The sequence below is a fragment of the Bombus huntii genome, chromosome 8, assembly GCF_024542735.1.
Source record: "Bombus huntii isolate Logan2020A chromosome 8, iyBomHunt1.1, whole genome shotgun sequence".
Taxonomy (NCBI): domain Eukaryota; kingdom Metazoa; phylum Arthropoda; class Insecta; order Hymenoptera; family Apidae; genus Bombus; species Bombus huntii.
The window spans coordinates 754,208-768,419 of NC_066245.1; the positions used below are offsets into that span (position 1 = coordinate 754,208).

Genomic DNA, 14,212 nt, shown 5'->3' on the forward strand with positions numbered 1-14,212 from the left:
AAATCGCTATAAATTTTTACGCGTCTTTTCCAATTGAACATCGGTATAATCATTCGAGACTCGTGTATTTTGCGCGAGAATTTGTAGAATTTCTTTCACGTTCGATCGGTTACAGCTACCATTCGTATCTTTGTTCCTCGACTGTTCCTGTTGAATTTGGAACAATAGTGGAAATCCTTTCAATGAAAAACTGAAATTTGCTATGGAACGTATACCGGTTGAATCCGCTTTTCTTAGTGAAACAAGTTTTCGGAAATATTGTACGGGTACTTGAATTTACTTACAGGTCTATGCATATTTGCTTATATACGCTCTACGTGTCACCAAAGTTCTATAATTTTCCGGATCTCCGGCTTGGATATGTACCTTTGTTAGCTGAAAGTTTTTTGTCAATGGTGTTAGCCGCGCTCCAGCTATTTCCAGTTATCGTTGAATTTAAGCGAGCACCAAAAAAGCTGTTGAATCTTTACTTTTCCTAGAACGTATTGGCAATCGAGGATTAAAAATTAAAAGTAATTTCAAGATCGAATCTAGGAATCGAAAACAGCCTGTCGTAACGTTCTCTTGATATTAGATCCGTTGTATCTTGAAAATGATAATTATTACTATAACACGCTCCTCGGTGATTCACGAGAGACTTTGAGTTAACCGATACTTTCTGTAATTAAATGCTATCACGACACGTTTCATAACAGCCTTAATCAATACTTAATTATCGTCTTTAATGCACGTGATGTATTATAGGTCAAAGATAACTCAACGCAAACTACCTCTTATATGCAGAACTAACTCTAACAAATTCATCTATGTCTGCCGTATCTTTACGTCGAATATTTTACAAAAGCAACGTTGTTTCAATAAAAAAAAACGTAACTGTGTCAGACTTTCAGTAGTAATCGAGAAACAATTGAAACGTGTTATTTGTACAAGTTGAAATATTCCCGTGATTCTACTACGAATAGTGTAACTTTTGATACTAGAAATTTGCTTGCGATGCTGATTGCTGTGCGATAGCAAAAAGCACTGAACTAGCAAAAAGAAAGAAACGAAATATTTTGCAAGTAGATCTGCAGTCAATGAAACCAGAATTTGACGTGCACGAAATAAGTCCGGCTTTGTCATACGATGAGAAACGTCTAGTTAGCTCGATAAAAGTAGAAATCGATCGTATTAAATTACACAAAATTACAGCTGTTCGAATGTGTCAAAGGAGGGAAATATCATCGATGTATTTCACATACGATAAAACCGATTCTGTTCGGTTGATATTGTATCGCGTTCCTATGCTCGATGAAAACCTCAATCGACAGAGGATCGAATTTAAATCCGGAAATAAAGACTTGACACGGAAAGTGTCAAAATAAAGTATGCCCCGCCGAATGAATTATCAGCGGCCACAATTTAGTGAAAATCTGTATTTACTCGTGGTCTCTAATAATCGGGACCATGTCCGCTCGACTATCATAACTATAAAGTCTATCTACGCCTTGAAGGGAAACCCCCGCCCATTTGGACTTATCTAACGAAAAGCATCGCTGATCGGCAAGTTCGTGGATCAGCGATTTTCTCTCGATTAAACTTTCCTCTGGCCGAATTTAAACGGTCGTCGTTGCCTCGTTGTAATTGATGAAGATGTAGTCACCCAAGACCGCGTATCTACTTAGGAGTCATATCGGATATGATTTTCACTTTTACAGATTTTCCTCGATTTCTCGATTGATTAGATTTACGACGCATAACGTAATATACGTAGCTATTTCTCAGGGCTTTGCTTAACACTTTGACTGCCACGTTGGGCATATACGACCGGTCACGATTTCTCCTGTGACGTCACGGTGGTCATTGGTGAACGGAGCGCATGAACTTCTTACAATTGTAAAAACTGTATGAAAATTGACAGTTAGGGTATTTTGAATATAACCGACAAATAGAAGATACTTTGAAATAAAAAGTGCCCCATTGAACAATTAAACATTTTTATTAGAACATCGATAAAAAAAAATGAGAACAAATCTTGCATTTAACGGTGCACTGTGTTAAAACACTTTAAACATAAATGTGGCTCATCGATACAATCTGGACAATAGGTGGTCACCTTTTTGGTCCGATTCTTAGCAATTTTTGATCCTAACTGTGTGACATTTTTTTTATGACACTCTCTGCAAAATTTTCCTGCCATTTACGCTTGCCCTTCTTTCTTCTGCATTTCGTGTCGCAATCTTTGTCGAATAAGTATATTTGACGGCTCCGGTGAATGGAACTGTGTAAGGTGCATTACGAGTACCATTCTAAAATCAGATACCTTGATCTTTGTTTTTGTTGCTTGTTTAGAGAGTATCATCGCGTTTGAAATTGATGTATTTAACAATAACTCTAAAGCTAATTTTATATATCATTTGAGGGTTCTTCTATGTTGTGTGGAATATGCTATCACTTGATCTGATAAATCTACAGCATATTTTCTTCTGTTATAATCTACCACTACCATTGGTTTATCACAAACATAATTTTTTTTGCGCACCTCTACCATTTCAGCCTAATATCTTCTACACGTTTCAACAATACATTCTGCACGTTTTGCTTACAATAAAATAACGAATGCGAATATTTTGTTGAAATAAACGAAGCCTTGTTATAATACGTCGCTATCAACTGTTACCAAGGCGCCACGGTGGTCACCTGTAACCACCAATAAGATAAACGGCCTTACATCATCAATTTATTATTATTTTGCCATTATATGCTTCGAATAATAAAAATACTCCCGTGGCGTCCTAAGCGAAAACACGTGATTTCGACGTGACAGTAAAAGTGTTAATAGCTCAAGTGACACGAAGCTTTAATTAACTAAGTCAATATAGGTGACCACATTGTTTTCTTATACAATAATCGATAATATTTGCGATCATCTTGTACGACTGAGAATTGCCCTGTCGACAAATATTAAAACGGTACGTTGGCACTGAACTGGGACGAGTGTACGAATTCTTAAATTGCTTTTCCATCAGCCTCGGCCTCTGACTGCCTTTCAAAAGGAAAGAAAAAGCGAGGGGATTACTCGTTTCGCCAATGATCTCGCTAGAATCCTCATCGATAACCGAAAGAACGTGAATTTGACAAACTTCCTTCGACCATGCTTTGTCTCTGACTAAAATCGAACGACCGAAAAAATATCACCTATCGTATTTTAAGGGGAAGAATAATTTGCCGACGAAAAGTTTTTCGCCAACGTAGCCGAGTTTCCACTTTCTCGCGTGCTTTTCCGAAGAGAGGAATGTAAGCGGAAGTTGGTTGGCTTATTCGACTTTTAAACTTAAGAAGGGTAATGGACGAGAGACGAGCAACAAGGACAAAGCCACGTTCTCTCGCCCCTTCGACGTTCCCAGCCGATTCTCTCGTTGTTCGCCAATGTTTTCACGATCGTACGCCACACGTTCATCCGCGTGGCTTATTTAAAGTAAGTACTAACCGGCTCATACACACATCGTTCCTTTGCAAATACCGCATCCCAATACCAGGCAAACTTTCACGTACAGATTTATCGTACGACGAAAAGCCGAAGATTATTTTTACACACTCGCAACTAGAATTTTCAGCGAATAACCATGATAATTGTAAAACGAATTTTCAAAATACTCGTAAATGAACGAAAGATTAACGTTTTAATAATGATATAATTACGGATATTCTATTAATATTCTATTAGTATAATACCATACTTGCATATGCATAATATATATAATAGCAACATTATTATATCGTACAATATTTCGGGGCTTCGTTAAATTTGCTTACATATAATCAAGTAAATTCATCAATCGGTGCATTTCGCAAGCTAATCATTTTTAAAATATATTCAACTTCTCGGTCTAAAAGCGGGAAGAATTTTCGTAATTTCGTGCATTGCACTGTGTAATTGCAATTGCACAGTAACACTGTGTAGCAGTTTAACGAAACTGAATCTCGGCGTATAGCCGAAAGTATAAAATAATTTCTAATGAAATACATTCGTTCCAAATATAAAACATTTTACGTTTCCGATCGAAACAGTGAGATACATGTTTCCAAAAACTATTTACTTCGTTAATTTATTTATTTGTTTATTGATGGGAAAAATCCATTAGTAAAAAACATTGTACGTGTGTGAGATACAGAGTAATAAATAAAGCAGTGAGATGGAACAGATAAGAATCTAAAACAAAGTACGAGTTGGCTTAATACGTTCACGCTGGCGCTGCTATTTTATTCCTGTGCTCGTATTCGTACTTGTAATAAATTTATAACATTGAATGGTTATTGTTTTAAATAAATCCTACTTTCTTCAATTAATGTACGTTAAATTTATTTAAATGTTCAACTGTATGGCCATTTGTTCTGGTCACTAAACGAACTACATTTTGACTGATACGCACCGTTCGATGGAACATTCAAGCGTGAGCCACCGGTGGCGCACGCCGGTCTGAACGTGTTAAGAAAGTGAGGCGACTGATAAAAAAAAGATCGGTGAATACACGAACATTATTGGCGCGTAGTATCCATTCGATTAAAGTACCTAAATTAGTCATAGTTCGTCGTATTATCATATTAAAGATTATCGGAGGATCGTATGAATTAAGATAAAAATGTCTTCCCGATAATTGAAAAAGACACATTTGCATCTCGGTTAAACGAACTTATTCAGCGTTACGAGCGAAAGAAGGTCCGAAAGAAAATATGTTCTATAGATGAGTGACATACATGTTTGATCGGCTTCATGGAAAGTTTGTCGAATGCAGAAGAAGATTTCCGAAGTAGCACGGTTGCTCGTGTATATTCGCCTCCGATGTATTGGCGAAGAGTTTTAACATGGGCCATTGGGTCGGAGTAAAAACATTTTGTTACGTAACATTGGAACGGAAACTCACGTGGACGTTTAGAAAGCACCGACTTGGAAAACATATTTCGAAAAGAACTTAGACTGAAATTCGGAAAGGAAACACATACTGATCAGAGTTTACGACAAGTTTTCCTCTTGCATCGCTACCTACGTCGAATCTCGAGAAAGTGCTTGTTTTTCAACTAGTAGGAAAAGTGACTTCTCGTCGCGTAAAATATTAGATCTGTAAAAGTGAAATAAACATAATCGCGAACAAATCTTTGTTTCAGATCGTTCGTTTTCCCTGTAAAATGATTTGCGCTTCGAACGTTATACGATATTGCGGAAACGTACGAGTTGGTTTCATTTTGTTGGTTTAGTATATTCATTCCGTTCGATTTTTCGTCACAGATGAAAATTGAAAAGTTTCATCCAACTGGTATTCACGTACCATGCGTTTATCAACAAACAGTTTTAATATCCAGTAGCTTTATTCGTATCTTTGTTAAACAGAAATCATTATTCCCTGCACGTTAATGGATTTCGCAAAGAATACGTATACAATTTTATGCTTTCATTTTAGCTTTGCTTTTAAATATCCAAGAGAAACGAACATCTCTCCAACAATTTGCAGATTTTTCTACACTTTAGTAGTATATTTTTTAGTACATATATTCGCTTAGAAAATGCTCATTATAATTCTTCGATGTTGCTAATCGAAGCCTTAGAAAGTAAAAACAATACCATTTTTCATTCCGTGCCGCGTACTACGAACAACTTTTGATTTTAAACGCAATAAATGTGTACAATAAAATCCTATATAGTGGCACCTGTACATGGATTACAAAGAACTTTTCAATTTTTAAAGGATTACGTAGAATATAAATTAAAACGCCGAACGAGCGTTTGTAACGTGTATTCGTCGAACGCGAATTCAAGTAAACGCTGAAATATCGTGCAAACTTTTTAAATAATTTGAAATCAGTTTAAAAGCAACTGGAAAACGCTTTTTGTAGGTATCTTCATACTTACTTCGTACTTACCTCCTCTATTCAAGCTACTTATATAATAGCGGAACAATGAATTAATTAAAATTCATCGACCTATACCATCAGTCGGTGACTAAATAAAAATAGAAGCGCTGGGTTAGCATCGTTCTTTAAAATCCGGACCCTATAAAAAACGAAAACAATTAACCGAACCTTTTAAAGAGGCTAAACCTGGTAACACTGACGCAGCCTCAACTTAGTTGGTCTATTCAGCTGGTCGAGTGTTTTCGTGATCAAGGATGCGGAGCTTTATTAAGGCTAGCAGTGTATTTACTAAAAACTGCTTCCGTAAGCGCGCAACTTTGAAAGCGAGGTGCTTGCCGCTTTGACAAGAAACGAACAACAATTTGCATTCTCGAAGTCGCTGCGTTTTCGGCCCGTTGATCATCCTTCCAGCTTCTGCTTTTCCCGAATTTCCGTCGGTGAATTTGTAATTACATGATTCCGCTTAACGTGTACGGCATGACGAGTTCTTTCAGCAGTGGAAAACCGTTTTACATTTCGCACCTTCTCGCAAAATTCACTTTTGAATTCATCGCACCACGGAGAGCACTTGTGGACGTTTCGTCCTGTTAAATGTGACTATCCGTTGTCGTGATTTCCCTTACGTTTTTCCAAGCTTAGAATTCCAAGAATTTATGTATCTTTTCATCGATTAGATTTTACTCGATAATAATATTCACGATAATATAGGTGTATATTCGTAAAAAATAAGCTTTCAAATTAACTTACACGTGGAATATTGAGTTTATTATATAAAATATCGACATATAAAACGCTTCCGGCTTCTGCTTCCAAAATATTCGGGAGATTACGAGAATCGTCGAATTTCAAAAGTAATTTGCTAGTGCGTTCCGACATGTGTTAGCATTTCATGGTGTACCATGCCGAAACTCGTAAAAAGGGAATAATAGAAAACGATTAAAAATTGTAGCTATCTAAAGTCTGGTACTTAGCGTTTGATTAATCTTGTAAGAAATATGCGAAAGTTAACATTTATCATAAAGAGAGAGAGAGAGAGAGAGAGAAAAACAAATATTACACGTTTTTTGAAAATTCCTTATTAGTTTGACGAAGTCATTCCGAGTTTCCATCGAGGTGATTTCTTAAGCTGATAGAAACTGGGACACTGGCCTTTAGCGGTAACTTTCTAGCGAAATTAGCTTAGTTCCCGGCGAAGTTTACTGCGAGTAATAAACTCGTAAATCCAGTGCAGCAAAAATTGAGAAATTTGTAAACATGGTGGCCAACGAGTGATAACTGTTGCACAAGAATGAGTCGAGCGCCAGAAGAGCAAAGGAAACTAAACTTTTAACTCTGATAAACTAAACTCGATTTCCCGTAAAACGTGGATAGTTCTTCGCTAAAAATCGTATTAAAATTCACGTAAAATTATTTCGAATTAGTCGAACTTGCTATACGAAACATAAGAAACTTAATTCTCGAGAAAATTTAATTACACAAAAGTAATATCATACCTATACCTGCCTATACCTCCGACTATCTTAACGTGTTTGTACCAATAAGCACGACAATGCTTGGTGATCTATTAATTATATAGCTAAACGACAATATCATTATCTGATAACAAGTTGATTTTCGAATCGATATACCTACAATAAAAAAAAAAAAAAACAATAAAATGTTGGTCATTTCTGGAAGCTAGCACCTTGGGAGTTTTCCAGCATATCGTAACTGGGAGACGTCAGTTCGGCGTTTTATTCAATGTTTTATCGAACACGAATTACCCTTTCTTCGTGCTAATGCCCCCCAAAGAATGGCCGCATTAATGGTTTTTAGCCTCGCTCGTGCGGAATTAACGAGCAAGTGACAGAAAACTTTCGCTACGTTTCCTTTCAACCGACTTCCATTCAGTCTTTGCTCGCTTGGATTACGGTTCTTTAACGTTATTGTTCCCGGGGAATTTTTAATATTAATGGCCATCATCGGCTACCGGTGTACCAGCGCAGCGATTCGAAACGTCCGTGATTTAAAGGCTAACATCAAGGCATGGCTCGTGTCACACGAACTATGCATTAAGGGCAAATTTGAATTTAAGATGACTCAAGAGCTCTTTGTGAGACCGATCCTTATTTTTGTCTATGCAAGCGGGCTGTGAGGGTAACTCGTTAGACGAACCTCTTTAACGTCATACTCGATCCTATGTTTTGCAACGATTGCTCTTTTCCACTTGACATCGATTCTTTTTCATACTTCTTGCCTCTTTCCTTCCTTCTTTCCTTCCTTCCTTCCTTCCTTCCTTCATTCATTCATTCGTTCGTTCGTTCGTTCTTTCCTTCAATTTCTTTTCCTTATCCGTTTTGGCCTTTGCAAGTTCAAGTAGAGGAAATTATGGCTACAAAGTGGTATAACAGCACAATGTTATACCAAAGTAACAGAATTTTTGCAGAGCAGGATGGTTTACGTAAGAATAGCGTAATGTTTAAACGCACAAGTAGATAAATAAAAGAGAGTAGAAATTGAATAGGATTAACTGACAACGTATCAAATTGTAAAATTGCTGTAAAATTGCAAAAAGTTATAAAATTGCTTTAGAAGACGCAAAATGATACATCTTGTTACGTGTAATATCATAGTATTCAGGTGAAGTACAGTGATCTTCGGTAATTCGTGATTTTAGTTTTCCCTGAAAATTGCAAACTAATTCACAGGGACAAACATACGGCCGTTGTAATCTCGTGTCCGTTTAATTAACAAGAACTATCGCGTTAATGTAAATTAGTAATTTTCAATGTTGCAACGATGACACTGAACATGAATGATGAAATGATCTATATCGTTCGTAATACATTAACCAACGACGTATTAGCGAGTGGTTTTCAATTAAATCGAATACGTGAAAATGTTATATTAACATTTTACGTGGGGAGTGGAGCAGCCTCGAAAAGGACATGTTTTCCTACATATACACACACGAGTTAGCATAATTGATATTACGCTATGGCGTAACGTCATTCACCCCATTATGCAAGAGGTCGCTGTTCAAATTAATATTAACACCTTATTAGCAGCCAGGAAATTACAATTTCTCGCAGGTACCACCCACTTCAACTGTTAGTTTTATAAGGATACTAATTTTATAATGCGCGTTATGGACAAACCGACACAAAATTGTTATTATCACTTAACGATGGTATCGCATTAATGGAGTACGGTACCGTGCGTATACTGCGTGTAGCAATCGTTGATTAATAATTTCTACCCTCCTAACCAGTTAATCGAAAATTGAAATTCTCTTAAAATGCCGTACGTAGAATTTAATCCTTGTACCGTGTATAGTATATATGTATACGTATCTACATACATATATGTATTACGCGATGTTGGTTTCATCGGTAACATGGAGGAGTAGAGGTACTGATAATAATTAAATTATGATACTCGAAGTGCTTCGAACGTTGAACTCTTCTAAAACGTGTAATAGAATTATGTAACTACAGGTTTTCGTATGTTGCGTAATAAATTGTTAATATTAGAGGGAACAATGTTAGGGAAAGTTTCAAGGAAATTTGTTACGTTTTTAAAAAGGGGCTGATTTTGTGATACTGTTGCTTTAAATAAACTACTGAAACTGGCAATTTTACTTGATAACATCGTTACACAAAGTAAAGCTAATTGTAATAATATTGTTTTATACGGAATAAGAAACTTTGATTGAATACGTTTGTAATACAACGTATAGTAACGCAAAGAATTCTAGAAATATTCATTTTCGCCATACCGTAAGATACTCGCGCGACTCTTTCCTCACAGAGAAACTTGCAAAAAGAAAAAACACGTTTGTCAAAATTGAAAAATGTCAATTCGATATTTAATTAAAAGAGAAGCAGCGAAAGAAAAATTACATAGCTACAAAAGCAACCAATTGGAATAAGAAACATGACTAAATCGATGGAAAAAGTGGTAATGGTCGAAAATCGATGCCCGTGAGCCACGCGTGAAATGAAGCAAAGAAAAGCGCGGTATGTAGAGGACGAGCGGTTTATCGAGCGATTTACAATTATTTCAGAGTCAACGAGCGACGTCACGGAAGGAGTTTACGCCGGCGAGCGTGCCCGTTTGGTTTATGGGGTGTTCACAACCCCCGTGAATTCGATCGGCGGTTCGGCCGTCTGCGCTTTCTCCATGAAGAACGTCCTCGAAGTCTTCCAGGGTGCGTTCAAGGAACAAGAAACCATAAACAGCAACTGGTTGCGAGTACTTCCGGAAAAGGTGCCCGAGCCTAGACCCGGTGCATGCGTAAACGACTCCAGGACACTTCCAGACGTGACCGTAAATTTCGTCAAAGCGCACCCCCTCATGGACGATGCGGTCCAATCCTTCTTTGCATTACCTGTGATAACTAAAGTCAGCTTCAAGTAAGTACTTGCTACTCGTTATTCACCATATTCTTCTTTGTTTGTGATTCCAAGCGGTGTTATGTTGTAATAGGATTTTTCTGCGTAAATACATTTTACTTTTTTAATGGGATTATATATTTTCCTTGGTTCTTCAAGTTGCTCAAGTCATCTTATGAATAGAAGACGAATAGACTTTATTATTTCCGTGAATATGTTGTGAATATTTGAACATATCTTTGCTTGATAGCCGCTTTATCGAAACACTTGTTAATAGTAGTAGTGGTAGTAGTAGTAGTAGTAGTAGTAGTAGTAGTAGCAGCAGTTGGAAAGCGAACTAGACAGCAACTAACTTTATGTTCAAGTCAAACATTGCTTCGTAACAACTTACTATAACAAGCAAGATTGCTAAATGAATGGAATTATACAAAATGGCAACGCAACTTGTTCAACATTAATTTCCGGTACAGTCACAGCTGACGTAATCTCGTAGAGTTTCCAATTATTTGGAGTGTCGAAAATGATACCAATTATAAGAGTACGATGTTGGAATGTAATTTGAAAGAGCGACGATCAAACCAAAGTGTCGTATTCCAGTTACAGATTTACCAAAGTCGCCGTGGATCCTCAAGTGAAGGCGTTGGATGGCAAAGCCTACGATATCCTGTACGTCGGAACAGGTGAGTTACCGCAATTGTGCAGCACGGCGAACAAAAGCACTCGTACGGCATTTAATTATGATAATTTCATAATTATTCGTAGACGACGGCCGAGTTCTCAAAGCGCTCAATACTCGAGCGCCGGATTCTCTGAACAACGTTAGCCAGGTCATCGTCAGCGATGTTCAAGTACTCAAGTACGGTAAGCGGTCCTCGAAAATCTCCACGCATTTTTTCCCTGCAAATGAAACGCTCGAAGCCTCGTGAAATTCAACGTTCGATCGTTCCACATCCGATAAGCATCGATCCAATTATGGAAATCACATTATCTATGTTCAAATTCTAAGCCAAAGAATTTAATCAATCCGTTGAATTACCATGTACAAAAATCCTAATAATACGTATTACGAAGAACATAATAATTTTAATTAATATTAAAGTAGTCTTTTTATTCGAGTAATCTTCGTTGATCAAATTTCCAACATTGGTGAAACGTTGACCGATTACGTCGCACGAGCCGCAGCAAACACGTTTTCTTCCGAACGACGAGCCGATATCCCTTCGTGCTTAATCCCTACACGAGAATTAAAGCGTCCAATTCCGTTCACGTTCAGGACAAGCGATCAAGGATCTGTTGGTGGTCCACCTGGCCGGCGAGGCGAGCAAGTTGGTCGTGTTTGCTGACTCCGAAATTCGTGCGGTACCACTGCATCATTGCGACGCGGCAGCGGCGGTCACCTGCGCGTCTTGCGTTGCACTTCAGGATCCACATTGTGCTTGGGACGCTACGAAGAATCTGTGTGTGGCCGTGTCGACTAAGCTACACGACAGCGATGCTGACAAAACCCTCTTCCAGGACATTATGAACGGCAGACACAAGGGCTGCGGCTACGAGCAAGGTAATTCCCGTTAACGCAAACTCTCCTTAATTGAGTTGAGACATTTAAAGCTCGATCTCTCGCGAGATTATCAAACGTTATCGACGCGTCTCTAATGTAAACTTGTCGTTCTCGCTTGAATTTCTATTTTTTCGTTTTCTTTTTTTTTTTTTTCAATGAATTCACGCTGATTGGTTCCTTTCTTTTTTCTTTTTTTTTTCTCTCTCTTTCTTATTTTCTATCAAAGGATTGGCAATCCTGATAGCAGCGATTACTTAATACGACGAGTCTCTGTGAGATTCGTAGGTTCTCGTAAGAAACGAGAAACGTTAGTTTCTAAGCAGAATTTAAACGAAAGAAACAACTAACGCTTTCAATTTGGTAGAACGGTATGATATACTAAAAACGCATTAACAGGAGATCTATCCGTACGACGATTAATCAAGGACGGCTAGATAAAAGATAAAATAAAAGGGCCTATCGTCTTTTCGCTGAAAAAGAATAAATACGTAATTCTATAGCGCGATAACGCACTTTGCGAAGGTCAGGCCGAAAAAGTTAGTTGAATTAGATTGGAAAGTGTCATCGCACAACCTCCATATTCACTAGATATTGCGCAATCGAATTATGGTCTCTCTACAGCACTTCGACGTTTTTAACCGATAAACAAATTTTCCTACGGAGGTAATATCAAAAATGCTATATGTCAATTTACTGAACTGCAAAAATGTAAGTTTTATTCGTTAGAGGAATTAGGTTCCTCTGGTATACAGGGTAAGTCAATCAAAACTATTATTGTCTAGAACAACTCGTTACCTATTGATTATACGAAAAACGTTTTATCTAAAACGAATTATAATGCGTTCGAAGGGACTCGTCGAATGGATGCAATTCGATTTTGTTATATTTTGGCGGTTTCTTCGGCTGTACAAACATTGGAATAAATCTTTATCTCGCACAGGATTAAAGGTTCCTCCTATAGAAGCGACCTCCTTCTGCTTTTTTATATTACGCGTTCTCCAATAGTACTTTTGGTTAGAAAAATAGTAACGTGTACCATAGAAACCCCGGCAGAGGGTTAAATCGAACATACTGTGTATAACTCGAAAGGTCTCGACGTTGTTAGGAAAAGTTATAAAAAAAAATCTTGCTAAAAGCTACCTTTTACACGTAATTATGCCGCCAGTCTCGAAAGGGTTAAGTGGTACTCGATTCGACGTTTGCCAAGGCATTTTGACTGGAAGCTGGATTGTTGGAAAGTTACACGGTACACAGCCACATGAATCGTGTAGGAGTTTTCCTCGTTCAACGAGCGTGACGGTAGCTCGCTTACTTAGCCATGGCACGGTTAAATTCGCCGGTTTTTCGCGTTTACACCGGGGCTAAAATGCCGAGGAAGAGAGCTATCCGTGAGAATTGGCTCGCCACGCTCCTTGATCGGTTTCACAGCCTCTCCTCTCCAAGAGGTCTCGACGGAGAAGTTTCGCTCGCCGGATGAAACACGCTTCCTAGAGAGGAATTTTCAACGCCTTTGCCGCGTAACCGTACGATTGTGAATACAGTTATGAATGCGGTATGGTTCGGGCTTCGTAGATCACGTTACGCCGAGCAGTCGAGAGACTCGTAATTGGAATTTCGAGGAAAAATGTTGGCAAATTCGTGTGGATGGTATACTTTGTCGTTCGTGAAGGTTAATAGCGAAATATAGTTGGTCAAATTTCCTTTTAATTTTTTATCGAGTGCTGTCAATTAACACTTTAACTGCCACGTTGGTCATTGGTGAACGGAGCGCATGAACTTCTTACAATTGTAAAAATTATATGAAAATTGACAGTTAGGGTATTTTGAATATAACCGATAAATAGAAGATACTTTGAAATAAAAAGTGGCCCATTGAACAATTAAACATTTTTATTAGAACATCGATAAAAAAAACGAGAACAAATCTTGCTTCTAACGGTGCACTGTGTTAAAACACTTTAAACATAAATGTGGCTCATCGATACTATCTGGACAATAGGTGGTCACTTTTTGGTCCGATTCTTAGCAATTTTTGATCCTAACTGTTTGACATTTTTTTTATAACACTCTCTGCAAAATTTTCCTGCCAGGTACGCTTGCCCTTCTTTCTTCTGCATTTCGTGTTGCAATCTTTGTCGAATAAGTTTATTTGACGGCTCCGGTGAATGGAACTGTGTAAGGTGCATTACGAGTACCATTCTAAAATCAGATACCTTGATCTTTGTTTTTGTTGCTTGTTTAGAGAGTATCATCGCGTTTGAAATTGATGTATTTAACAATAACTCTAAAGCTAATTTTATATACCACTTGAGGGTTCTTCCATGTGGTGTAGAATATGCTATCATTTGATCTGATAAATCTACAGCATATTTTCTTCTGTTGTAATCTACCA

The 14,212-nt window shown here is 37.7% G+C and overlaps 1 protein-coding gene across 3 annotated transcripts in view; it reads left to right on the plus strand.

The window, feature by feature from the left end:
* LOC126868893 (semaphorin-1A-like) overlaps positions 1 to 14,212 on the plus strand; it is a 382,771-nt gene that overhangs the window by 357,547 nt on the left and 11,012 nt on the right. For all 3 annotated transcript variants that reach the window (XM_050624865.1, XM_050624867.1, XM_050624866.1), the window contains exons 10-13: positions 9,935 to 10,283; positions 10,860 to 10,942; positions 11,025 to 11,123; positions 11,536 to 11,820. In XM_050624865.1, the coding sequence (XP_050480822.1) occupies positions 9,935 to 10,283; positions 10,860 to 10,942; positions 11,025 to 11,123; positions 11,536 to 11,820 (816 nt within the window). The remainder of the gene's footprint in view (positions 1 to 9,934; positions 10,284 to 10,859; positions 10,943 to 11,024; positions 11,124 to 11,535; positions 11,821 to 14,212) is intronic.